The 27,988-nt window shown below is 41.0% G+C and overlaps 1 protein-coding gene across 1 annotated transcript; it reads right to left on the reverse strand.

Moving 5' to 3' along the window:
• Positions 1-106: 106 nt before the first annotated feature.
• Positions 107-27,986, reverse strand: gpia (glucose-6-phosphate isomerase a). Its single transcript, XM_035790021.2, has 18 exons — positions 27,327-27,986; positions 25,836-25,926; positions 21,077-21,145; positions 20,337-20,456; positions 19,589-19,672; positions 15,480-15,626; positions 15,115-15,186; positions 14,861-14,905; positions 14,692-14,745; positions 13,693-13,753; positions 13,454-13,497; positions 13,166-13,318; positions 12,473-12,602; positions 12,232-12,308; positions 11,830-11,958; positions 11,486-11,561; positions 689-755; positions 107-594 (listed from the first exon to the last, which is right to left on the reverse strand). Exons 1-18 carry the CDS (start codon positions 27,443-27,445, stop codon positions 471-473), a joined length of 1,662 nt encoding a protein of 553 aa, XP_035645914.1. The 5' UTR covers positions 27,446-27,986; the 3' UTR covers positions 107-470.
• Positions 27,987-27,988: the final 2 nt, after the last annotated feature.

Genomic DNA, 27,988 nt, shown 5'->3' on the forward strand with positions numbered 1-27,988 from the left:
TGATGTAGGCCTTACTTTTAAACAGGACGTTGCTTCAGAAAATCATTCTCATGTGTACGTAGCATATATAACCTAATTTACTCAAAATTAACAAGACACAACCGTGTAGTGACAAATTACATTTATTTGGTAAGTCAGTGTTGACTAGGTTAGCGTGAGGGGGCCTTGTCACTTACAGTAATATCTGCACATTCTAATATTAAGCAAGAGTTTCCCCTCCTCCCAAAAGTGATTGATTCCATTATTAGGTGAGCTGTAATATACATTTAATTATACAGTTAAATCTTACAATTCACTTAAACACTCAAACAGACTGGTGATCACAATTGTAAAGTGCTCTTTTATGCGGGTCAAGGGGCTATAAGTTGGGGCCAGGACTACAATGTGGAATAGTTCAGGCAATAGTATGGTTCCAATAGGGATCAGCCAGGGGGTAAAGGTCAAAGGTCAGCCATGAAGAAGAGAAGGAATTAGGCTGAGTTCTTCTTGAGAAAGTTAATGAGCCCGTTGGTAGAGGAATCGTGAGTGTGGACCTCGGAACTGTCCCTCAGCTCCGGCTCAATGGCCTTGGCCAGCTGTTTGCCCAGCTCAACTCTGAGGGTAGGAAGGAGAATATTACAGTTATACAATAAAATATAGGCAAACATATATATTTAGAATTTAATATATGCTTCTCGCCGACACCTACCCCCACTGGTCGTAGCTGTTGATGTTCCAGATGACTCCTTGCACAAAGATCTTGTGCTCGTACATGGCTGGAAAACAGAGGAGAAAACTTAGTACCGGTAAATGTAAATAGAAAACATAACATTAAAAAAAATACAAAACATACAACAAACATCACACCTTCCCAGAGCCACATACTTATACCCCCATCTCCAGCGCCCGCATCACTCTCTGCCACATGGCCTCAAAACGGCCATTTTGTTTCTCTCCACACTTTCAACATTTATATGATAAAGCATTTGACCTTTCCATTTTGTTAAAGATGGAGGACTGGTCGATTTCCTGTTGAGTATTTTTTTTTTCAAGATGATTGACAAGATAAGTATTGTCCAACCCATCAGGTATCCCACTGCACCCTCACATGTAATATCTTGAAATATGCAGACAGATAGAATTTGTAGATAATTGTCCCTCTTTCTGGGACTCACCCACAAACAGGACCAAGCCTGGCCTGCTGAGGAGTGACGGACTCCATCCTAGCTGGAGGGGTGCTCTCATCTTATCTACCAACATAGACAGGGCTCTAGCTCCACAATGAAATAGGGTGCAGGCCAGGCAGCAGGCTGTTAGCCAGCCTGCCAGCTTAGTGGAGTCTGCCACAAGCACAGTCAATGTAGTCAGCTCAGCTATCCCCATTGAGACCGTGTCTGTGCCTCAACCTAGGTTGGGCAAACTAAAAACATGGCGGTGTTCGCCTTAGCAATCTCACTAGGATAAAGACCTCCTCCATTCCTGCCATTATTGAAAGAGATCGTGATACCTCATCTCAAAATAGGGCTACTTAATGTTAGATCCCTTACTTCAAAGGCAGTTATAGTGAACTAATCACTGATCACAATCTTGATGTGATTGGACTGACTGAAACATGGCTTAAGCCTGATGAATTTACTGTGTTAAATGGAGGCCTCACCTCCTAGTTGCACTTGGGGAACCATATTCCCCATGCATCCCACAAAGGCGGAGGTGTTGCTAACATTTACATTAGCAAATTTTAATTTACACACACAAAAAAAAGAAGACATTTTCACCTTTTGAGCTTCTAGTCATAAAATCTATGCAGCCTACTCAATCACTTTTTATAGCTACTGTTTACAGGCCTCCTGGGCCAAAAACAGCATTCCCAACAATTCCTATCAGACCTTGTAGTCATAGCAAATAATATTCAAATTTTTAGTGACTAATATTCACATGGAAAAGTCCACAGACCCACTCTAAAAGGATTTCGAAGCCATCATCGACTCAGTGGGTTTTGTCCAACATGTCTCTGGACCTACTCACTGTCACAGTCATACTCTGGACCTAGTTTTGTCCCATGGAATAAATGTTGTGGATCTTAATGTTTTTCCTCATAATCCTGGACTATAGGACCAACATTTTTATTACATTTGTATTGTAATTGCAACAAATAATCTGCTCAGACCACAACCAAGGAGCATCAAAAGTCGTGCTATAAATTCACAGACAACACAAAGATTCCTTGATGCCCTTCCAGACTCCCTCTGCCTACTCAAGGACGTCAGAGGACAAAAATCAGTTAACCACCTAACTGAGGAACTCAATACAACCTTGCGCAATACCCTAGATACAGTTGCACCCCTAAAAACATTTCTCATAGGAAACTAGATCCCTGGTATACAGAAAATACCAGAGCACTGAAGCAAGCTTCTAGAAAATTGGAACGGAAATGGCGCCAACCAAACTGGAAGTCTTCCGACTAGCTTGGAAAGATACTGCACTGTACTATCGAAGAGCCCTCACTGCTGCTCGATCATCCTATTTTTCCAACTTAATTGAGGAAAATAAGAACAATCCAAAATTAATTTTTGATACTGTCGCAAAGCTAACTAAAAAGCAGCATTCCCCAAGTGAGGATGGCATTCACTTCAGCAGTAATAAATTCATAAACGTCTGAGGAAAAGATCATGTTTGTTAGAAAGCAAATGACAAACTCCTCTTTAAATCTGCGTATTCCTTCAAAGCTCAGTTGTCCTGAGTCTGCACAACTCTGCCAGGACCTAGGATCAAGAGAGACACTCAAGTGTTTTAGTACTATATCTCTTGACACAATGATGAAAATAATCATTGCCTCTAAACCTTCAAGCTGCATACTGGACCCTACTCAAACTAAACTACTGAAAGAGCTGCCCCCTGTGCTTGGCCCTCCGATGTTGAACATAATACACGGCTCTCTATCCACCGGATGTGTACCAAACTCACTAAAAAAGTGGCAGTAATAAAGCCTCTCTTGAAAAAGCCAAACCTTGACCCAGAGAAAAATATATATATATATCTTTTTTTGGCCTATATCGAATATTCCATTCCTCTCAAAGAATTTAGAAAAGGCTGTTGCGCAGCAACTCACTGCCTTCCTGAAGACAAACAATGTATACGAAATGCTTCAGTCTGGTCTTAGACCCCATCATAGCACTGAGACTGCACTTGTGAAGGTGGTAAATGACCTTTTAATGGCATCAGACCAAGCCTCTGCATCTGTCCTCGTGCTCCTAGACCTTAGTGCTGCTTCTGATACCATCGATCACCACATTCTTTTGGAGAGATTGGAAACCCAAATTGGTCTACACGGACAAGTTCTGGCCTGGTTTAGATCGTATCTGTCGGAAAGATATCAGTTGGTCTCTGTGAATGGTTTGTCCTCTGACAAATCAACTGTACATTTCGGTGTTCCTCAAGGTTCCGTTTTAGGACCACATATATATATATAGATATATTTTACCTCTTGTGGATGTCATTCAAAAACAATGTTAACTTTCACTGCTATGCGGATGACACACAGCTGTACATTTCAATGAAACATGGTGAAGCCCCAAAATTGCCCTCGCTAGAAGCCTGTATTTCAGACATAAGGAAGTGGATGGCTGCAAACAATCTGACAATGAATCTTAATGGTTGTACAGTCGTCTCAAAAAAACTGAAGGACCTCTGCGTTATTCTGGACCCTGATCGCTCTTTCGACAAACATATCAAGACTGTTTCAAGGACAGCTTTTTTTCATCTACGTAACATTGCAAAAATCAGAAACTTTGTCCAAAAATTATGCAGAAAAATGAATCCATGCTTTTGTTACTTCTAGGTTAGACTACTGCAATGCTCTACTTTCCGGCTACCCAGATAAAGCACGAAATAAACTTCAGTTAGTGCTAAATACAGCTGCTAGAATCCTGACTAGAACCAAAAATTGTGATCATATTACTCCAGTGCTAGCCTCCCTACACTGGCTTCCTGTCAAGGCAAGGGCTGATTTCAAGGTTTTACTGCTAACCTACAAAGCATTACATGGGCTTGCTCCTACCTTTCTCTCCGATTTGGTCCTGCCGTACATACCTACACGTACGCTACGGTCACAAGACACAGGCCTCCTAATTGTCCCTAGAATTTCTAAGCAAACAGCTGGAGGCAGGGCTTTCTCCTTCCTATAGAGCTCCATTTTTATGGAATGGGCTGCCTACCCATGTGAGAGACGCAAACTCGGTCTCAACCATTAAGTCTTTACTGAAGACTCATCTCTTCAGTGGGTCATATGATTGAGTGTTGTCTGGCCCAGGAGTGTGAAGGTGAACGGAAAGGCTCTGGAGCAACGAACCGCCCTTGCTGTCTCTGCCTGGCCGGTTCCCCTCTTTCCAGTGGGATTCTCTGCCTCTAACCCTATTACAGGGCTGAGTCACTGGCTTACTGGTGCTCTTTCATGCCATCCCTAGGAGGGGTGCGTCACTTGAGTGGGTTGAGTCACTGATGTGATCTTCCTGTCTGGGTTGGCGCCCCCCCCTTGGGTTGTGCCGTGGCGGAGATCTTTGTGGGCTATACTCGGCCTTGTCTCAGGATGGTAAGTTGGTGGTTGAAGATATCCCTCTAGTGGTGTGGGAGCTGTGCTTTGGCAAAGTGGGTGGGGTTATATCCTTCCTGTTTGCCCTGTCCGGGGGTATCATCGGATGGGGCCACAGTGTCTCCTGACCCCTCCTGTCTCAGCCTCCAGTATTTATGCTGTAGTAGTTTGTGTCGGGGGGCTAGGGTCAGTTTGTTATATCTGGAGTACTTCTCCTGTCTTATCCAGTGTGAATTTAAGTATGCTCTCTCATTCTCTCTTTCTTTCTCTCTCTGAGGACCTGAGCCCTAGGACCATGCCTCAGGACTACCTGGCATGATGACTCCTTGCTGTCCCCAGTCCACCTGGCTGTGCTGCTGCTCCAGTTTCAACTGTTCTGCCTACGGCTATGGAATCCTGACCGGTTCACCGGACGTGCTACCTGTCCCAGACCTGCTGTTTTCAACTCTCTAGAGACAGCAGGAGCGGTAGAGATACTCTGAATGATCTGCTATAAGCCAACTGACATTTACTCCTGGAGGTGCTGACCGGTTGCACCCTCAACCACTGTGATTATTATTATTTGACCCTGCTGGTTATCTATGAACATTTGAACATCTTGGCCATGTTCTCCAAGATGTTCAAATGTTCATAGATGACCAGCAGGGTCAAATAATAATAATCACATGTTCTGTTATAATCTCCACCCGGCACAGCCAGAAGAGGACTGGCCACCCCTCATAGCATGGTTCCTCTCAAGGTTTCATCCTAGGTTTTGGCCTTTCTAGCGAGTTTTTCCTAGCCACCGTGCTTCTACACCTGCATTGCTTGCCGTTTGGGGTTTTAGGCTGGGTTTCTGTACAGCACTTTGAGATATCAGCTGACGTTCGAAGGGCTATATAAATACATTTGATGGATTAAATTTGTGGGATACAGAGATGAGGTAATTGTAAGGTCCCTCAGTCGAGCAGTGAATTTCAAACACATATTCAACCACAAAGACCAGGGAGGTCTTTCAATGCCTCTCAAAGAAGGGCTCGTATCGGTAAATGGGTGTAAAAAAATACATAAAAAAAAAAAGCCGACATTGAATATCCCTTTGAGCATTGTAAAGTTATTAATTACACTTTGGATGGTGTATCAATACACCCAGTCACTACAAAAATACAGGTGTCCTTCCTAACTCAGTTGCCAGAGAGGAAGGAAACCGCTCAGGGATTTCACCATAATGCCAAATGGTCACTAAAACAGTTACATAGTTTAATGGTTGTGATAGAGAAAAACAGAGAAAGGATTAACAACATTGTAGTTACTCCACAATACTAACTAGTGAAAAGGAAGCCTGAACAGAATAAATATTCCAAAACATGCATCCTGTTTGGAATATGGCACAAAAGTAAAACTGCAAAAAATATGGCTAAGAAATTAACTTTATGTCCTGAATACATGCTTATGTGGGAGGTGTTTCTGTATATATTCAGAAACGTATCCCTGTCATGCTTAGAGAAGATCTTGTGTCAAGTGTTATTGAAGTTGCAGGTTCACTTGGCACATCTTTATTTTAAAAAAATATATATTTTACCTTTATTTAACTAGGCAAGTCAGTTAATTAAGAACAAATTCTTATTTTCAATGACGGCCTAGGAGAACTGCCTGTTCAGGGGCAGAACTGCCTGTTCAGGGGCAGAACTGCCTGTGTTCAGGGGCAGAACTGCCTGTGTTCAGGGGCAGAACTGCCTGTGTTCAGGGGCAGAACTGCCTGTGTTCAGGGGCAGAACTGCCTGTGTTCAGGGGCAGAACTGCCTGTGTTCAGGGGCAGAACTGCCTGTGTTCAGGGGCAGAACTGCCTGTGTTCAGGGGCAGAACTGCCTGTGTTCAGGGGCAGAACTGCCTGTGTTCAGGGGCAGAACTGCCTGTGTTCAGGGGCAGAACTGCCTGTGTTCAGGGGCAGAACTGCCTGTGTTCAGGGGCAGAACTGCCTGTGTTCAGGGGCAGAACTGCCTGTGTTCAGGGGCAGAACTGCCTGTGTTCAGGGGCAGAACTGCCTGTGTTCAGGGGCAGAACTGCCTGTGTTCAGGGGCAGAACTGCCTGTGTTCAGGGGCAGAACTGCCTGTGTTCAGGGGCAGAACTGCCTGTGTTCAGGGGCAGAACTGCCTGTGTTCAGGGGCAGAACTGCCTGTTCAGGGGCAGAACTGCCTGTTCAGGGGCAGAACGACAGATTTGTACCTTGGGGCAGAACGACAGATTTGTACCTTGTCAGCTCTAGGGTTTGAACTTGCAACCTTCCGGTTACTAGTCCAACGCTCTAACCACTAGGCTACCCTGCCGCCACATCTAAAGACTTTTCTTTTGGGGTGTTGCTATAGGCCACCAAGTGCTAACAGTCAGTATCTAACTAATATGTGTGAAATGCTTGATAGTGTATGTGACGTAAATAGAGAGGTCTACTTCCTTTGGAACCTGAATCTAGACTGGTTTTCATCAAGCTGTCCACTCAAGAGGAAGCTTCTTACTGTAACCAGTGCCTGTAATCTGGTTCAGGTTATTAATCAACCTACCAGGGTGTTTACAAACACTACAGAAACAAGCATCCACATGTATCAATCACATTTTTACCAATACTGTATAACTTTGTTCTAAAGCTGTATCTGTATCCATTGGATGCAGTGATCACAATATAGTGGCTATATCCAGGGAAGTCATAGTTCCAACAGCTGGGCCTAAAAGTGTAAAAGAGATCATTCAAAAGATTTAGCTGTGAATCTTGTGGATGATGTTAAACATATTTGTTGGTCTGATGCGACTACTGAGGCGCATCCAGACGCTGCACTTGATGAATTTATGAACATTTCTTCTTCCAATTATTGATAAACATGCACCTGTTAAGAAACTAACTGTTAAAACTGTCAAGGCTCCATGGATTGATGAAGAATTTAAATAATTTATGGTTGAAAGAGATGGGACAATAGGAGTGGCTGACTTACTGCAAATTGAGAAATTATGTGACTAAACTCAACAAAAAGAAGAAACTGTATTATGAACCCAAGATCAATGATAAAGAATGGAAAAAAACTTGAGCACTTTAAAGGAAATTATGGGCAGAAAGACAAATTCAACTCCATCTTTCATCGAATCAGATGGATTATTCATCACAAAACCATTTGATGTTGCCAATTACCTTAATTATTTAATTGGCAACGTGGGCAAACTTAGGCAGGAAATGCCAACAATGAACAGTGAGCAATTGTATTAATGCATAAAAAAAACAAATAAAGAACATTTTGTAAAGTTAGTGTGGGAGAGGTGGGAAAATTATCATTGATCAATAATGACAAACCTCTTGGCATTGACAACTTAGTTGGAAAGCTACTGAGGATGGTAGCTGACAATAGCCACTCCTATCTGTCAAATGTTATATCTGAGCCTAGAGGAAAGTCTTTGTCCTCAGGCCTGGAGGGAAGCCAAAGGAATTCCACTACCAAAGAGTGGTAAAGCGGCCTTTACTGGTTCTAACAGCAGACATATCAGCTTGCGGTCAGCTCTTAGCAAACGGTTGGAAAAAAATTGTGTTTGACCAAATACAATGCTATTTCTCTGTAAACAAATAAACAACAGACTTTCAGCATGCTTATAAAGAAGGGGACTTAACATGCACTGCACTGACACAAATGACTGATGATTAGTTGAAATAAATTGATAATAATATGATTGTGGGAGCTGTACTGTTAGATTTCAGTGCAGCCTTTGATATTATTTGCCATAACCTGAAGTTGAAAAAAAAACATGAGTTTTTCAACCTCTTCAATATCGTGGATTCAGAGCTATCTAATGGAACTCAAAGGGTTCTTTAAATGGAAGCTTCTCTAAATGGCAAACATGTAAAGTGTGGTGTACCGCAGGGCAGCTCTAGGCCCTCTACTCTTTTCTATTTTTACCAAAGGTATTTAATAAAGACAGAAATACTCCTCAGTTTCATCAGCTGTCTGGGTGGCTGATCTCAGATGATCCCGCAGGAGAAGCCGCTAGATGTGGAGGTCCTGGGCTGGTGTGGTCTGCGGATATGAGGCCAGTTGGACGTACTGCCAAATTCTCTAAAACGACCGTGGAGGCATCTTATGGTAGAGAAATTAATATTCAATTCTCTGGCTACAGCTCTGGTTTACATTCCTGCAGTCAGCATGTCTATTGCTCGCTCCCCCAAAACCTGAGACATCTGTGGTATTGTGACAAAATTGCACATTTTAGTGTGGCCTTTTATTGTCCCCAAAACAAGGTGGGTCTGTGTCATGATCATGCTGTTTAATCAGCTTCTTGATATTTTACACCTGTCAGGTGGATGGATTATCTTGGCAAAAGAGAAATACTCACGAACAGGGATGTAAACAAATTAATGGCCAAAATTTGAGAGAAATAAGCTTTTTGTGCATATGTAAAATTTCTGGGATCTTCTATTTCAGCTCATGAAACATGGGACCAACACTTTACGTGTTGCATTTATATTTTTGTTCAGTGTATACAGTGCATCAGGAAAATATTCAGATCTCTTGACTTTTTCCACATTTTATTATGTTCTAAAATGGATTCTATTCCCCCCTAGTCAATCTACACACAATACCCCATAATGACAAAGCAGAAACAGGTTGCAAATGTATTAAATATCACAGTATGAATACATAATTATGATATAATTAAAAAATAGAGCATGTGAGCTGAGCAGACATTTAACAGAAAACACAAAAAATAAAGCAAAGTACCTTTTGAACTTTGAGGCGTTATGCCTTTTTCGGCCTTAATTTACCAACAGTCTGTGGATTATGTCATTGTACATACAATGGAGGAAGACTGCCAATTAAATACTGTGGTCAGTTTGTAATACCTTGTAAATGAAAGTAGTGGCTGGGGGTCTACTTGGGGAGAGTGGGCCCACCGAGAGACTGAAGTGGGATGAGTAGAGGCCCCACACACAGAAGTGTCTGATGTCCTCCCAGTCAACCCATCCCAATCGCATAAGCCCCTCTCCACTCTCACTAATAATCACCATTGAATCTTAACTATAAATGACAAACAAGGAATAATAATAATGACTTGACATCCTCTCCTAATCTGTCCAGCACTTTTAATCATTTTATAGCATGTTTGCAAGTCACCAAAATACATTGTAGTATAGTTAAATCCTTCCTTCTGTTTCACAAGCCAACCTGTCTCCACCTCACCCTCCCAGTTCACTCCCATTTACCCCACCCAAGCTTGTTCCAACCTACCATCCAAGCCAATCACCACCTCCCATCTTTGCCCTCCCTTATCCACCCAGGTAAAGTTTATCCCAACCTCCCATTGTTTCCCACCCATTCTTCTTCTCAGACACATTTACACCCATCAATATATCGACTCACTCATCCATTCACATGCAACACATACCCTATGCATTCACTTACCCATTCTCTCCAGCCCTCCTACACATATTCACCCTCCCATTCACATGCAGACACACACCCACCCCTTCACGCCCACTCTTTTGTAATTGTCTTTTCAGTGTCCATGTAGCTCATTGGTATCAGCTATGTCTATTGTTACTTCCTAGAGAAGTACAGTTGGGGGAAATAGAGTTTAGATTGTATTAGGGGGAGGGTGGCAGGTAGCCTAGTGGTCAGGGCATTGGGCCAGTAACCAAAAAAGGTTGTTTGATCGAATCCCTGAGCTGACAAGGTAAAAATCTGTTGTTCTACCCCTGAACAAAGCAGTTAACCCAATGTTCCTGGCAGTCATTGTAAATTAGAATTTGTTCTTAACTGACTTGCCTAGTTAAATAAAAAAATTGTCTCAAGTTACAATAAGCTGGTCTTGGGCATCGCTGCATGTAGACTAGTGTAGCACAGCTTAGTTCTCTCAGGGCATTGGGCTCTCTTTCAACTGGAATGGTTTCTTGCAGCCTATTTCGGACTTCACCGGCACTTGTGAATTCCATCTTTTGTGTTCCTTTCTATACCCACAGCACTGCCGGGAAGCGGAGTTGAGACTCAATTCCTTTTTCCTCCACTGACTGTCTGATTTGAATGAATTGCTTGTGTTTTTTCTCAGCTTAGACAGGTCCTGGACTAATCGAATGGACTGGCCATGGAGTTTAATCTCCTTTCCCCTTGTACCTTCAGAATGTTGACTTTGGTCTGATGGTAATCCTCAAGCTGTGGAACTATGTGAGGTCATTTAGTGTTCTTCCGTTTCACGCCGAGCCGATGGAATCGTTCCAGATCCTTCTGTGATATATCCACGCCAAGCTCCTCTGATATCAGTTTTACCACGTGGCTGGAAAAGTCTCCTTTTTCCTTATCTTCTGGTAAGGACAATATTCTCATGTTGTTTCGTCTCATTCTGTTTTCTTGCTGTTCGCAAACTTGTTTCCGGAAGGCTAATTTCATTGTCTTGTTCATTCATGCGCACACCTTGTATGTCTACAACTATAGAATCTACTTTATTTTCCAGCGAATCTACTTTAACAACTGATTGTAACAGTTTGTTTGTTTTGGTGTGCATTGAGAGCATTTTAACAAATGTTTTCCTCGACAACCTTTAGCATGTCCAAGTTGTTCCTTGTCTTTTCCTCTGAGGGAAGCCATGGCTTGTTTGGGTTGTGTTGCCTAGTCGCTTTACCAACTGATTGGTTCTCTGTTGTACATAACTGACCGCTCACTCTCCCCCAGTTGCTTAGGGATATGTTGATCTATCGACTTTAAATAATTAATTTAAAAACTGTTGTCTGGTTTCTACATATAACCATAGTTTTGATGGTGCAAAATGGAGCTACTCACTCATGTGTCCTATCGGTACTCACATGTGCACCTCTTCCTTAACGATTCTATAAATCAATATTATAAAATACTAAGGTTTTATTCTGTGCAGGGATTGGCTGTTGACATGACAACAGCTACTACAGTACTTACCAACCAGTGCTCCCAGCATGAAGGGTGACAGCTTCTTGAAAACAATGGAGTTGCTGGGCTTATTCCCCTGGAAGACCTTTCATTGAGGGTAAAATACATTGTTTAACAATAATTGACCAAACATGCTGTACATCAAAGCATAATCCAGAAACAACACTGACAATCAAATGGTGCATATCTTTTCATCAATAGATTATAGACTGGCCCAGTGTCTGTCTGGTATGTGTGGCAGTTACTGTGTCCCCTATTCCCTTTATAGTGCACTACTTTTGATAAGAGCCTCATGGCCCATAGGGCTCTGGTCAAAAGTAATGCAACTGTGTCTGATGAGTAAATCCACTCACTTTGTGTGGCAGCAGTTGCTCCAGCTCTGCTCCTCCCAGGCCAGTGGCCTCCAGCTCTTTCCTGGCTTCGTCTGAAGTCTTCCCCTTCATCAGGGCCTCAGTCTGGGCCAGGAAGTTGGCCATCAGGATCTATGGAGATCCAGAGGTATAGTCAAATACATACATATTAATGAACTGTTTTAAATCAAACTCTGTATGTACATTTGACATAATTCTGGGTTTGACTGAGAAAGAATACTAGTCTGAAATGAATTCAAGTCTGAATAAATTAAGTCAGAGTTGACAGTTTCGATGGTTGAACGATAGAATAGGTTATGTGGCAGAGTGAGGGAGTAAGCATAGAGGATGTTGGATTAGCCATTAGGGTACTAATACATTTAGGGAGCCATGAGGGTGCACTACCTTGTGGTGGAGGCTGTCCCTGATGGGGTGCTGTGTCTGGGCAGGAATGAGAAAGTCAGCAGGAATCATACGTGTGCCTGGAAGGGTCAACACACAAAAGGTTACATGGAGAGGTCACGTTTTATTTTAATCTCATTTCAGCAGTTATTAGGGAATGATATAATAGAAACTGGTTCATATACTGTAACAGTCTATATTATGAACAAGGGTCTGGAGGACAGGACAGGTGTGTGGCAGTTACCTTGGTGGATGAGCTGGTAGAAGGCATGCTGTCCGTTGGTTCCGGGTTCGCCCCAGACGATGGGTCCGGTGTGGTAGTTGACACGAGCTCCATCTTTAGTGATGTACTTCCCGTTGGACTCCATGTCGCCCTGTGGATGAAAGACAGTTAAAGTTGTTGGTTAGACTGAAATTCATAAATAAAAAAGGGGAAACATTGAAAGGAAGCGGTGTAAGGTAACCTATGATTATGAATCCCTTATATTCTAGTGCACCTGCAAGTCACCCTTAATAGAAAGGGTTTTCCTTCCCTTTGAAGATCTGACAGACTGGATAGGTAAGGATAAGCTTCAGCAAGATTTCACCATATTACTTACTATCACCTATCCAATTAAATTCAAATTGTCTACTCATCACGATCCTGTCCCTGGTTTCTCTTGTCTAGCCCAAACAGATGCCCCATCCATACAGCCCTAGCATATAGCTATTCCTGGCTCCTGCCTGCTTGCATTACTCAGAACTAGGTTGAAATACGAAATCATTTCAAATCACTTCAGCTGCAGTTGTTCGGACTTGTCTGTTGAATGGAACCAATATAACATTTCCAAAGTGCAAACCCCACCCACCTGCTTCAACATGCTTGGCGTGCCAAACGCTCAAAGTATTTTAAAGACTTCAAATAGTATTTGAACCCATGTACGGCCGCCTGCCTGACCTGCTGGAAGTATGCAGCGAAGCGGTGCATGTACTGGTCGTAGGGCAGCATGGCATGGGTCTCGGCCTGGAAGAAGTTGATGTACCAGACACCCAGCACGGCAAGCAGAACGGGGACATTCTGCTCAATGGGGGTGCTGCGGAAATGGTTGTCCTGGGAAGGACAACCCATTCATTGTTAACATATTACCAATTCTACATTTATTTAGTTTGGGATTATTTTCAATTGCCCCTGAAGGGATAAATAGTTGTGTTGAATTGACACTATGTGAGAGAGAAATGTGCATACCATCCAGTGAGCACCAGCCAGAAGCTGCTCAAAGTTCTCAAACCCTGCATGGTGACAAAAGAGGTAGAAAAAAGTGTTAGGATCAATTCTTAAAGTCAAATCACTAGTAGTATTTATGCTGCTTTCGATGAATTACATTTTAATTCACATACCAACTTCTCGCATTTGACAAAAAGCGCAAATCTGCAATATTACACTACATCCCTAGAGTTCTAATATTGACAGACACACATACATACCTATGTGCAGTGCAATGGACAGTCCAATAGCCGACCACAAGGAGTAACGCCCTCCAACCCACTGAGAGAAAGCCAACATGACATCACAGTCACAAAATCAACCACTACAGAGCGGCAAGGTTCCCTTTTCTTACTCAAAACCTTGAAAAGTTATACAAAAACAGACAATGGCCATCACCTCGACAGTGTACTAGTCAAACTATACTGCAATTATACACAGAATCGATGCACCCTTTCTTTAAAAAGACACCAATTCGCCAACATCGCTCATTTCCAACAGATGAGGTTAAAACCAGACTATGGGGGACAGAAGAACACCGGATTGGCGCACATACAAATCTGTGGATATTCGTCATGATTGTAACAGGCCCACAATGTGGTTACTAAAATACGATTTGAATATATTTGGCTATTTTTGCTACATAACATTGAGAAGTAGTCCCTTCTCAGATTAAGAAGTGACTGCTAAATGCTAACTCCGGTTCATATAAGCTGGTAGCATAGAAGTCAGTCATTTTGAACTGTAATGCAGTTGATTGGTTTTTATACAAGCATTATACTCTGATTTTTACCTCAACATAGTGTGAAATACACATAAACAATACCCTTAATGTAGGCCAACTTTGCAGGAGAGCAATGAGGAATATTTTGAATCTTTCCCCCACTGCATCTTTCACCAATGTGTTTCAATGGCATTTCCATTGTTTTGATCAAGTTCAAATGACCCCTTTACCGCATGAGTCTATGGTTCAGAATGTAACGTGTCGATACCATAGCCACAAATTCATACGCTTAACAGTTTCATTCCAATTTATTTTGAAATAAATTCTACACCCAGAATGTGGTCAAAATATCTCCCAGCAGAAAAATAATGCATAAATGCTTTTTTTTACAAACCATGTCAATTGGCAAAATAAAGCCTCACTTTAGTTCAGATTCATTAAATTATTAAATAGGGGGTCAGAGGCTAACTCAGTGTGCATAGAAGTGTATACTTACATCCCAGAATTCAAACATGTTGTTTGTGTCAATACCAAACGCCTGCACTTTGGGCTGGAAGAGAAGGGAGACAACAAAAAGAGTAACAGTCAAATTACTTGTGCAATATATCGGTCGGCAGGTAGGTAACAATGTAAGGTGGAAAGTGTCATTCAAAATGGCCACTTACTGCATTGGTGGACAGCGCCACAAAGTGCTTGGCAACAGTAGATTGCTGTGAAGAAGAAAATAGAGTTAGTTGATCCAAATGTGATATGACACTCCAGCTGTGCTTTGGACTATTCTAAACTGACCTGTGTGGCTAAAATTATGTAATGTCCGCAGAGAAAATATTAAAATCACTGGCTGAATTTAAGCTGAACTTATAACGGCATTGGTTACAGACAAAGGTGTCTTGTGATTGGCTGTCAGGAGTCTACTCACGTCATTGGCTGTCTGGAGGAACCAGTCCCTGGCAGACTCAGCGTTGGTGATGGTCTCTTGGGTGGTGAAGGTCTGAAAAAGGACAACAGAGTGACACGAGTCCCAGTGGAAGTAGTACACAGCGTGTGACACTGAAGGAGCATCATTAGCCTGCCACCTTTTCCAGCTTCAAACCATAAATTACTATTCAAACATGAAATCACACCAGAACACAACAATGTACACACAGATTATTAACCACCATAGCACTGAATGAGACATTGATTTATAGCATTGAATTATTTAAGCATCTAGAGCCCTATGGCTTTAGGATGTGTGTAACCATGGCAACAGGAGGAGGTGTGTGTGTTGAGTCAGTCTGTCACCTTGGAAGCGATGATGAAGAGGGTGGTTTCAGCATTGAGCTGGGCCAGAGTCTTGGCCATGTGTGTACCGTCAATGTTGGACACGAACCACACGTTGGGGCCACCCTTAGAGTAGGGCTTCAGGGCCTCAGTCACCATGAGAGGACCCTGAGAGGAGGATGCACAACATTACCATTTCAACTTCCCTCTATCCTATGTGCAATTCAAATGTAACTGCGTTTTCTGTATCCATTAGGACTTCAGAGCCTGTCAACATGAGCCCTTCGAGAGGATACACAATATTATGAGATATGACAGCATGACAAAATTATTTGAATCAAATCCCAGTAACTACAAGTACCAAGCCAACAGCTCAAGCATACTCTTTGTTCTGTTGCCTACTGTACCACCTACAGCATACTGTAGCTTTGCATCAACACCCCAGCAGTGTATTCTCTGCTTATACCAGAGCTTAGCGGCACAGTAATAATTCCTTTATAGCTCACTACTGTAATACCAAAGCAGGGCAGAAAACAGCTGTATTTTGTCGTTTGAAAATAACAACTTTCCAAATACTCAAGGTAGTAGAAGAAAGTTGAGTTTAAACTAAAAGTAAACTCTGTTTTTCAAATACAAGTCTCAGAAAACCCAATCATATTTCAAAGGATTTTGAATACCTCTCAGAAAACCAAATCATATTTTAAGGTATTTTAATATACGCAAGTTATTTGAAACCTAAAAAATATTTCATGGCATTTACATATTTGATGAAGTACCAAAAACTATAATAGTTGAATCAGTCTAAATATATGATCATAACACATAGTTTGGAGGGCTCTTAGATGTTCATCTTTATAGAACCTATAACTAAATACATGAGGGACATGGAATCACCTCAACATTAGAGTAGACCACTTTTACAGCTTCAAAATGACTAACACACATATTTTCATGAGTGAGACAAGGTAATACAGTAACACTTGACATCAAGTTCCTATACATGTGTAGTAGCTCTTTACAATAGCAACATTGTTATTACATAAGTCAAATAAGACAACTCTGCTAATTGCTGTGCAATTACCAAAGTATTATACAACTACTAAATACAACAGCAGTTACCAGAATTTTTTGAAATAAAATGCAAAGCGCTGAAGGGGGATAGAAGGAATGTTGCTCCAAAAGTAATTACAGTTTTATTATTACAGAGGCAGAAGAACAGTTTAATGTTAAGTGTTACTGAAAACGCTAACAGTAGAAACATGGCTATGAAGTGTCAAAAGGAAACAAAATATCCCCAAACTGCCGTGTTGAATCAACTACAACCAAGGTAGGTGGAAAATCATGCTAGTTTGTATTCGGAGTAAACTAACCCTTGAAATATGGTATAGTGTGTGTTCAAAACAAGAACACTTACCCTCAAGATGGACAAAGAGGTTCAAAATTGTGGCTTTCAAACTTTTCAGTGGCATGTTGAAAGTGCCATACAGTAGTTGAGCGTCAACGTATTTATACTTACAGTACCTATAGAAAGTCGACACATCCTTGGATTTCTTCACATTTTGTTGTGTTACAAAGTGGGGTTAAAATTGATTTGTCATTTTGTCAATGATCTACACAATAATCTACCCCCCTCTCAGTCAATACAGGTTAGAAACCACATTGGCAGCGATTACAGCTGGGAGTCTTCTTGGGTAAATTTCATAAGAGCTTTGCACACTTGTACTGTGCAATATTTGCCCATTATTATTTTTTTAATTCTTCAAGCTCTTTCAAGTTGGTTGTTGATCATTGCTAAACTGCCATTTTCATGACTTGCCATAGATGTTTATGTACAATCCAGGTGTGCAAAGCTCTTAGAGATTTACCCAGACAGACTCATATCAAATTTTATTGGTCACATACACATGTTTAGCAGATGTTATTGCAGGTGTTTTGAAATGCTTGTGTTTCTAGCTCCAACAGTGCAGTAAAATCTAACAATTCACAATAATACACATAAACCTAAAATTTAAAGAATGAAATGAAGGAATATATAAATATTAGGATGAGCTGTAATCGCTACCAGAGGTGATTCTAACATGTACTGACTCGGGGGTGTTTAAATGTCAATGCCACCTTGTAACGAATGTGAAAAAAGGGGGTGTAAACTGTCTATAAGCACTATATCTATACATAATATCATTGATTAATTGGTTTGATTTGATTATGTACCCCTGGGGCAATGACAGTCAGGAGACTGAATATTTACAAAATGTTCAGATAGAAATGTATTGTGTAGATCAAATATGACTTTCATTTTTTATTTGTATTTAACCAGGCAAGCCAGTTAAGAACAAATTCTTATTTACAATGACAGCCTGTCCCAGCCAAACCCTAACCTGGACGACGCTGGGCCAATTGTGCACCACCCTATGGGACTCCCAATCACGGCCGGTTGTGATACAGCCTGGAATCAAACCAGGGTCTGTAGTGACACCTCTAGCACTGAGATGCAATGCCTTAGACCGCTGCGTCACTCATTCTGGAATAGTATACGAGATTGTGTGTGCTCTATTCATTCTATTTACAGTACATCTTCAACATGCAGTTCCAGATATAGCCCTGTCATAGTTGAAGGCAGCCAATCCAATATTTTCAGAAAAGTAATAATTTCCTATGATCTGTACTCAAATATTTAGTAGTAGTTGCATAAGTAGTTGCCTTCTCATATCTGTACTCAAATAGTAAACAAAAAAAAAAAACTTTTTTTCTTTACTATGTTATTGACTTGTTAATTGTTTACTCCATGTGTAACTCTGTTGTCTGTTCACACTGCTATGCTTTATCTTGGCCAGGTCGCAGTTGTAAATGAGAACTTGTTCTCAACTAGCCTACCTGTTAAATAAAGGTGAAATAAAAAAAATGTATAAAAAAATAAAAACAATTCTGTATTCAAATAGTTTTTTAAAAAAGTAATATTTTTGTTGGATATGTTTTAAAATCGTAACTATTTGTTCCCGCCAAAAAAATACTTACTTTCCACAAAGCTTAGTTAAAACTATAGTTACCCCAGGTCTGTAACAAAGCCATATACTGTATGGCTCTGTGAGACTATTGAATAGCTCAGAGGATCTGACTCAAATAATGAAACATTACAGTTTATAATATTCAGCATGACTCAGTCAAGCATCCAATACAGCTCACACTACAATAGGACACATCTACATCTTCATTTGAATTGTTTTAAATAAGTGGGAACAAGAGAAGAAAATAAGAAAATAGAAAAAAGAAAATAAGCATTGTATGGACTTATTCTTGTCTCTGATTTGGTCCTGCCGCACATACCTAAACGTACACTACGGTCACAAGACGCAGGCCTCCTTATTACGCAGAGAATTTCTAAGCAAACAGCTGTAGGCAGGGATTTCTCCTGTAGAGCTGTTTATTTTATTGAATGATCTGCCGATCCATGTGAGAGAAGAAAACACGGTCGCAGGTTCAAATCCCTGAGCCAACTAGATGAAAAAAATCTGCCGACGTGCCCTTAAGCAAAGACACTTAACCCTAATTGCGCTTCTAAGTCGCACTGTATAAGAGCATCTGCTAAACTACTAAACTTTTTTTAAGAGGGGTCCTATGAAAGTGAATGGCAAGAAACTGGAGTAACAAACCATCCTTGCCGTCTATGCCTGGCCGGCTCCTACTCATCACTGGGAGTCTCTGCCTCGGATCCTATTGCAGGGGCTGAATCACTGGCTTGCTCGCTCGCTCTCTCCCATGCCGTCCCTAGGGCGCATTTACTCCTAAGGTGTTGAACTGTAGACCCTGCTGGTCATCTATGAACATTTGAACATCTTGAAGAACAATTTGGTCTAAATGGCCATGTACTCTTATAATCGCCACCCAGCACAGACAGAAGAGGAATGGCTACCCCTCTGAGCCTGGTTCCTCTAGGCTTTCTCCTAGGTTCCTGACATTCTAGGGAGTTTTTCCCAGCCACTGTGCTTCTACATCTGCATTGCTTGCTCTTTGGGGTTTTAGGATCAGTATCTGTATAAGCACGTTGTGACAACTGCTGATGTAAAAAGGGCTTTAGAAATTACAATGGATTGAAAATAAGAAAATAGTTGTTTGACAAGTCACACACTCACCAGGTCAGACCCACCGATCCCAATGTTTACAACATCAGTGATGGCCTTTCCACTGAAGCCCTTCCACTCGCCACTACGCACTTTCTGCAACACACACACACAAAAACAAGAGGCACATGTCAGATGTGTGCGTACATCTCAATTTAAAAACAACGAGAGATAATCTACCTCCCTTTCAAATACTCTTATTTCCAACGGCCATTAGCTGACACCGTCAACTACAATACAGTTAATTAACTATATGAATTAATTTATTCACAAATCTTACATTTTTTTGTATAGTGACTGTTGCATTTGAATCCATTCAGATTTAGTTTAAGACCACCCAATAAAAAATATATACTGGCAATTTCCCAGACACTGTTGTCCTGGAAACTTCCCATAGATGCTTAGAGATGGAACAAATCAAACGTTATATGTTACATGCACCGAATACAACAAGTGTAGACCTTACCGTGAAATGCTTACTTGCAAGCCCGTACCGAGTCAATGTGCGGGGGTACAGGTTAGTTTAGGTAATTTGTACATGTAGGTAGGGGCGAAGTGACTATGCACAGATAATACACATCGAGTAGCAGCAGTGTGCAAACAAGTGGGTGGGGGGTGAAGGGGGTTCAATGTAATAGTCCGGTGGCCATTTGATTAATTGTTCAGCAGTCTTATGGCTTGGGGGTAGAAGCTGTTATCTCTATGTAAAGATGCCCTTGCATAAATGCTGGGGTAACAGCTGAAACTGGACTCCACTCACATGACAGAAGGCCTTCATCTTGTCCAGGACCCTGTTGACCTCGGGCATGACATCCTGGCCATCTACGTTAATGGGAGTGTTGGAGCGGTTACGCAGGGCAATGTGGAGGACGGCACGGCCCTACACGCGCGCAGACATGCAGAGACACACACAGTTAGGGGAGGGGGAAGAAACTTGATTATAACACCCTTATTAATCATGACTAAGAAGATTATTACTTAAAGGGATAGTGCAACATTTTTTTGCCCAAGCCTCTAAGAAATATAGAATATAATCACCTCAATACAATACAAATAGTGATATCAAAATCTGAATACCATTCTTTGCATGTGCAAACATATTGAATGAGTATATATACCTGTGTGTATATAACGTGCAGTCTCATTGAGGAAGTGATTGCACAATGTTGTCATTGCGTCATGAGTGGCGTTTGGAGAGTGGGTGGGAACCATGTTTTCCCTGAATGACTTTGCAATAGTGACCACAGTGTGCAACAACTGCCCACTCTTTAGAAAATAGTTATTGTGAGAGTGTCCTACTTTGTCTATTTTCAGAGTAGCCTCCTCTCATCTCGTTGGTAGTATAGTGTTATTACAATACAATGATTATATTTGTAAGGTTACCGCAGTATAATCAGAACTTCTCAACTTTAATTTTCTATATCTGCCAGTGTTAAAAAAGTTAAAATGTTCAGGCAAAGTACCACAATAGAGAGAAAAGAACTCAGGTAGTCATGGTACCTCAGTGAAGTTAATCTTCTCTCCAGAGAACATCTTGTCTCTGGCTTCCTCCACTCCCCTGGACTTGGCCTGCACAAGAAAGATTCAACTTATTGAGAGGTAATTGATGCAATCATTGAATAGCAGCATTGTTGCTACCATCTGCAATCACTCAATGCCCACAAACAGGTTATTACAACAAGCGTAGCATTTGCGACAGCATATACCGGTAGGTCTAGAAATGTCTCGATTTTAGCAATCCTTCTTCCTTAAACATAAGAAGGAAGTGTTGGTCTGAATGTAATGTCCGTTTCACCACATTCCCAGGGTACTAGTCTTGCATGATACTCTGGATGAATGAATAGAAGTGGGTGGGCTGGCCAAACTCCAATTACAAGGACATTTTCCATCTCTGTCAAATGTGTTTGTCAACGGTGTACTCTCAGGGGTTCTATTGTTGGGGAATGGACCGAAATTGCTGATGTGACTATAATATGAAGAGACAATTTTAAGTATAAAATGCTACTAGATGCATTGCATTATCAAGATTTCTCAGTCATCTGGTAGCTAGCACAACAATAATGAGTTGACATGCAGAGGTAGGACTATAAATAGACTTTCACTAAGAGCGAAGAGGCTTAAGGTTGATGAGGGTTGACAGCTGGAGCCATGCCGGCTGTGTGCATGCATGATACGTTTACATCACTGATGTGCAGTCAGGGTGGGTAGTGCTTAACCTGTGATAATAGAATTAAAAAGATGTTATGAAAAGTCAAATAAAAAAAATACAACTATATATAAAAATATATATATATTTTGTGTTAAAGGCTATTTTTTTTTTACAATTGTGGTTGTTTTTATGCGCAAAATATAAATTTTCTAAAACTGCATAAAAAAAAAGGCGCCAGGGAATTCCTTTCCAGCCATTCAAATCGTTCTCACTTCATCTGACCTCGGCCCAAATTCCTCACTCCTCCCCAACCTGAGCTCAAGCCAGCAGCATACCACCCTGCATCCCACTGCTGGCTTGCTTCTGAAGCTAAGCAGGGTTGGTCCCTGGGTAGAGACCAGATGCTGCTGGAAGTGGTGTTGGAGGACCAGTAAGAGGCACCCTTTCCTCAGGTCTAAAAAATAAATAAATAAATATATATCCCAAAGCCCCAGGGCAGTGATTGGGGACATTGACCTGTGTAGGGAGCTGTCTTTCAGATGGGATGTTAAACAGGTGCTCTGACTCTCTGTGGTCCCTAAAGGTCCCATGGCACTTAATTGTAAGAGTAGGGGTGTTAACCCTGGTGTCCTGGCTAAATTCCCAATCTGACCCTCATACCATCACGGTCACCTAATCATCCCCAGCTTACAATTGGCTTGTTCATCCCCTCTCCCCTGTAACCATTCCCCAGGTTGTTGCTGTAATGTGTTCTCATTCAATTTACCTGGGTTAAATCAATAGCATGTCCTTTCTCACTTAGTAGATTTCCATGCCCTCATTTCTAATATGGTAACATGAATAAGGATGTTTAGAAGTCAGTACCCAACACTAATCAGAAGAAATGAGTCTTCCATGAAAGCAATTCAATTACTTCTCTTGGGCTTTATTTGTGTCGAGGAAACAGCCCCTCTTAAAGGTCTGGATTAATAAGACCATTCCTGGCAAACAAGCAAACCAATAAAGTACCAAACACACTGTTTTGTAGTGGTGTTGGGTTTAAAAAAATGTACATTTTATTAAATCACACTACATATAGAGATGTTTTCTTATATTTTTTGTGAAAAACATACAACTGCCAAATAATTGTATCATTATATATGAGTGTTGTCACAACGTTTTAGCCACTAGCCCATTTCTCCAAACGTTCAGGTCTGTAGGATAAGTCTCAATATGAGAATTGCATATTTCAAGACTTGGCATATGAGATACCCGAAGGGTTGGATGATAATTTTCTCGTCCATCAACTGTAAATCAACCAGTCCCTTGTCGCTAAGACGATGGAAAGGTCAAATGCTTTTTATCAAATTTTGTAAGTGCGTGGGCGATAGCGAGAAACCAACTTGTGCAGTTTGAAGCCACGTGGCGGATGAGTGATGATGGCACTGGAGATGGGGGTGGGTCTGGACTGGTGCGATGTAGTTGAAATAGAGAATTGCACCATTACGATACTCCTCTCAGAGAGCTGCCATTTGTTGGACTATTCAAGGAGAAGCATTAGGTTACTAAGAGCAGGATAAACTGAATTACTTTTATGGTGGACTAACTTCACCACACAATTTATTTTCATAATTTTAAAAAGCTATTGCCTGATAACTCAAACTGAATTCTTCCACTGCTCTATATTCGCTACATACTTCAGTCTGAGACCATCATCATTGAAGTTATTTGCGCTGACATCAAAATGAAGAGTTTTGTACAAAATAAAGTAAAATCAGAGTATCAATGCCAATGACACATTTTCAAAACGCCGCTTTACCCATGTGTGTTCTGGATCTGGCCCAACTCATCGCTTTCTGGGACCAATCAGAACGGTTGGAAAGAGTTTGCGTTCTAGAAACCGTCAGGGAGGCACTCAGATCCAGACTCAATGCGGAGAAGAACCTAACATCTGTGGGCTTGGAGTAGCGTTTGACCGGCGCAAGGAGTTTGGTTAGCCAGGCAACAAAAGCTATTGGTTTTCTAACCAAAGTTGCAAAGAAAAATGTTGTTAAACATTTAATGAACACAAGCGACCAGCTAAATGGATAAAAGAGTGTGGTGGTAGTAGCAGGAACAGCAGCATCTAGTGGGCAAAACATACTTTCACACGAATTCAGAGTCAATAATGTAAGCGACTTCAGTGGCTAATTTCTCTAAACACTGGTTGTTGGGGTGACGGGTTCGGGGTCCGCGGGTGGCTTTTGATCATTTTATTAGATTCCTCATGTCTTACTCAATATTAGGAAGAATTATGGTCCAAATCAAATGTCAGGTACTATATTTATTGAGGATTATATGAACCCTAAAAACCCCCCAAAGATTCTCAGAAATCAAATGATAATTTCAACAAAATAATGTTTCAGGAATGCCAATCTTATGTTTCTAGCAACAGAAACAATTTCAGAACAATCTGAGATGGTGGGTGTCATGGCTTTCTGAATGAATGACCCATGCAGAATAATATAATGGACATGGGACTCTGCTGTGACTTCTACAGCGCTGTCACAGACAAATGTACAAGTAAAGATAGGCCTAAATGCATTTTCCTTATTAAATTTGCAGGTTGGGCTAATGTTGCTTAATGAGAAAAGACATTACTGAATGCATTTGATTCATCAAGCTAGAATTTCACTTTGATAAGACACTAACGTTTTAACTTTTTCAGTAATTTCTATTGTTGATATGGAAATTGTGTGTAAAAATATTTCACATAATATTGTGTGATTGCACACGCAGCGCATTGGAAGAATTGCAAATCCATTGTGAAATTCTATGCAGTTTGCGTTGCGAATTATCCAAAGGAAAGATGTCCATATATTGGTTGTTGGATGGTGAACTTGGACTTAATCTTGGTTTTGAATATATCAAAAGTAGAAGTATAAATAATTTCAGATTCCTTATAAAAAAGAAAAGTAGACAGCACCATTTTCTTGTCTTTAAAATGTACAGAAAGCTAGGGGCACACTCCAACACCAAGACATTATTTACAAAAGCTGTATTTGAGTTTAGTGTGTCCGCCAGACTATAGGCAGTAGGGATGACCACATGTTCTCTTGATAAGTGCGTTAATTTCACAATTTTCCTTTCCTGCTAAGGGATCATTCAAAATGTAGCGAGTAAGACAGTCGTGAAGAGGGCACGACAAAACCTATTCCCTCAGGAGACTGAAAAGATTTGTCATGGGTCCTCAGACCCTCAAAAGGTTCTACAGCTGCACCATCCTGACTGGTTGCATCACTGCCTGGTATGGCAACGGCTAGCCCACGACCGCAAGGCACTGCAGAGGGAAGTGCGAACGGCCCAGTGCATCACTGGGGCCTGCCATCCAGGACCTCAATACCAAGCGGTGTCAGAGGAAGGCCCTAAAAATTGTCAAAGACTCCAGCAACCCTAGTCATAGACTGTTGTCTCTGCTACTGCACAACAAGCGGTACCGGAGCGCCAAGTCTTGGTCCAAGAGGCTTCTAAACAGCTTCTACCCCCAAGCCATAAGACTCCCGAACATCTAATCAAATGGCTACCCAGACTATTTGCATTGCCCCCCCTCTTTTACACAGCTGCTACTCTGTTGTCATCATCTATGCATAGTCACTTTAATAACTCTGCCTACATGTACATATTACCTCTACTAACCAGTGCCCCCCGGACATAGACTGTGTACCAGTATCCCCCTGTATATAGTCTCGCTATAGTTATTTTACTGCTGCTCTTTAAATGACTTATTACTTTTATTCTTATCTATATATTTTTAACTGCATTGTTGGTTTAGGGGCTCGTAAGTAAGCATTTCACTGTAAGGTCTACACCCGTTGTATTCAGCGCATGTGACTAATACAATTTGATTTGAGAACTTTGGGTTGTCAGGGAAAATGTATGGAGTAAAAAACACATTTTCTTTAGGAATATAGTGAAGTAAATGTGGTCAAAAATATAAATAGTAGAGTAAGGTACAGATACTCAAAAAGAACAACTTAAGTAGTACTTTAAGGTATTTTTATATCACTGTGTATAGGTCCATGACGTAGGTTGGTCATTCCCATTGAGTCAAAACTAGTTAGTTATGAGAAGACATAACATTGATATGTTTACCATGGCCAGCAGCATCCTCATGACTTCCTCATTGACAAGATTCTTGGAGTAATCAAGCAGGATGTCTCCATCGTCTGTCTCAAGGGTTGTGCTACCAAGGAAAGAGATAACAGAAAACAAATGTAATAATCTAGAATGATCAAGTAGGGTTTCTAACAAATTCCTTATCATTTCTATGTACAGTGATACAATGCATCTTCCTGTGTCAATTACATCATTTATTCTGAATGGTAACAAGATTACGTGTTACTGACTGTATGTGTTGCAGTGCTACAGTGTGGCTTGGAGAGACAAGGTACACAATTGTATTACCCCAAGCCACAAGACCACTGAACAATTAATCAAATGGGCACTGGACTATTTACATTGACCCCACTCATTTGTTTTGTACGCTGCTACTCGCTGTTTATCATCATCTATGCATAGTCACTCCACCCCTACCTACATGTGCACATTCCCTCAACTGACCTGTACCCCCGCACACTGACTTGGTACCGGTACCCACTGTATATAGCCTCGTTATTGTTATGCAACTTTATTTTAAATATAATAAAAACATTTTTCTTTTTACATTGGTTTATTTGATAAATATTTTCTTAACTATTCTTGAACTGCACAGTTGGTTAAGGGCTTGTAAGTAAGCATTTCAGGGTAAGGTCTACACTTGTGGTATTCGACGCATGTAACAAATAAAGTTGGATTTGATTACGGAAGATGGTGCAGGTTTTATTGTTGGGGCGTAGCTAGCTAGCCTTGTTGCTTAACGGCTGGCGTACGTGCGACTTCAGACCCCTCCGTTAGAACGTCGTGACAGCAATCTTGATGGTTACATTGTTACAGTAAATGTGTCAGTGGTACCTAAAATATGTCTATACTGGGTTTAGGTCCCTCGTAAGCTAGACTTAACACGCCTACTGGTAGGCTATGCATGTGGAAAACTGCACGTAGTTAGCCAACGCCAGCTGATGAATGGAAGGAAGCGAGCATACAGCTTTAGCTAGTTAGGGCTAACATTACCTAGCAAGCTAACCCAGTTAAATGGGGCCCTACATAAAACGAATATAATTGACAGCTCGATAACAATATAGCTAGTTATAATGTAACTGGATGTAGTAGAGCGAAATGGAACATGAACAATTCACAAAGCAGATACGAAGCTGTTTTACGACTGGAAAAACAATCGATCACAAACGATGACCTTGTACTGTGTACTCATACAAGTATGAAGCGCTTGCGATTAGCCAGATAACTACATAGCTAAAAGACAAATGACTATTCTTGCTTCCCTGCTTACATTTAAAGCTTAGTTATGGATTCACATTTGATTGGTACCAAGGTGTACAAAAAAACGCATCCCATGCACTGGCTCTATTGATGTAGTTAGCTCCGTATTCAATTGTTTGACCTATACCGTTACTGATGCAAGATACCGTGCCAAATGTCTGTATAGTATCGGCTATTGGTCATAATAACAATCGTAAGCTTACTTACCTAAATTTGCTGAATCTATCCTTGTCAGCCTCAAACATGTCCCTCATGTTGAGGTTCCCAGCTTTGGATTTGTACCATTGTTCAAGTTTCTGGAAATGTGGATCACTTGAAAGCCCCATGGTGACGGTTGAATTGATAATGATCGCGTTAAAACCCCACTTCCGTGCGTGTAGGATGAAAGGGCAATTCAGTGTGAGAGGCTGGGGAATAAGAATGGGCTATGCGGACACGCCTGCTGCCCAAATTGATGACGTAGGTCGCACAGCGAGTGTCGTGTGGAGACGGACAAATTCAGTTGTCTTGATAACAATGGCGTCTTTTTAGTAGTTGGACAAAGTCTATGGGGGAAATTGTGATTTTATAAGGTTTTTATATAAACGCCTAAAATAGCGTCTGTGGTAAACACAGGCTTAGGAAATATTATACCTTTTGTTATATGATCTCATCACCTCACATCCATTTTTGTGAATTTTGTAGAACGTATATTATAATTTAAAAAAAACACAACGCACATAAAGGCTTTATAATTAATTAAGGTCATGTTAACTGACAGCTATTATCTCATAGAACAAAACGCATCCGATCTCTTAAATCTGTGTTAACCTTATACCTTATTTTCGAACTTTATTCCAAACCCCTATTAATTCCACATAAACGTTTCC

Source organism: Oncorhynchus keta, chromosome 17 (genome assembly GCF_023373465.1).
Source record: "Oncorhynchus keta strain PuntledgeMale-10-30-2019 chromosome 17, Oket_V2, whole genome shotgun sequence".
NCBI classification, from domain to species: Eukaryota; Metazoa; Chordata; class Actinopteri; order Salmoniformes; family Salmonidae; genus Oncorhynchus; species Oncorhynchus keta.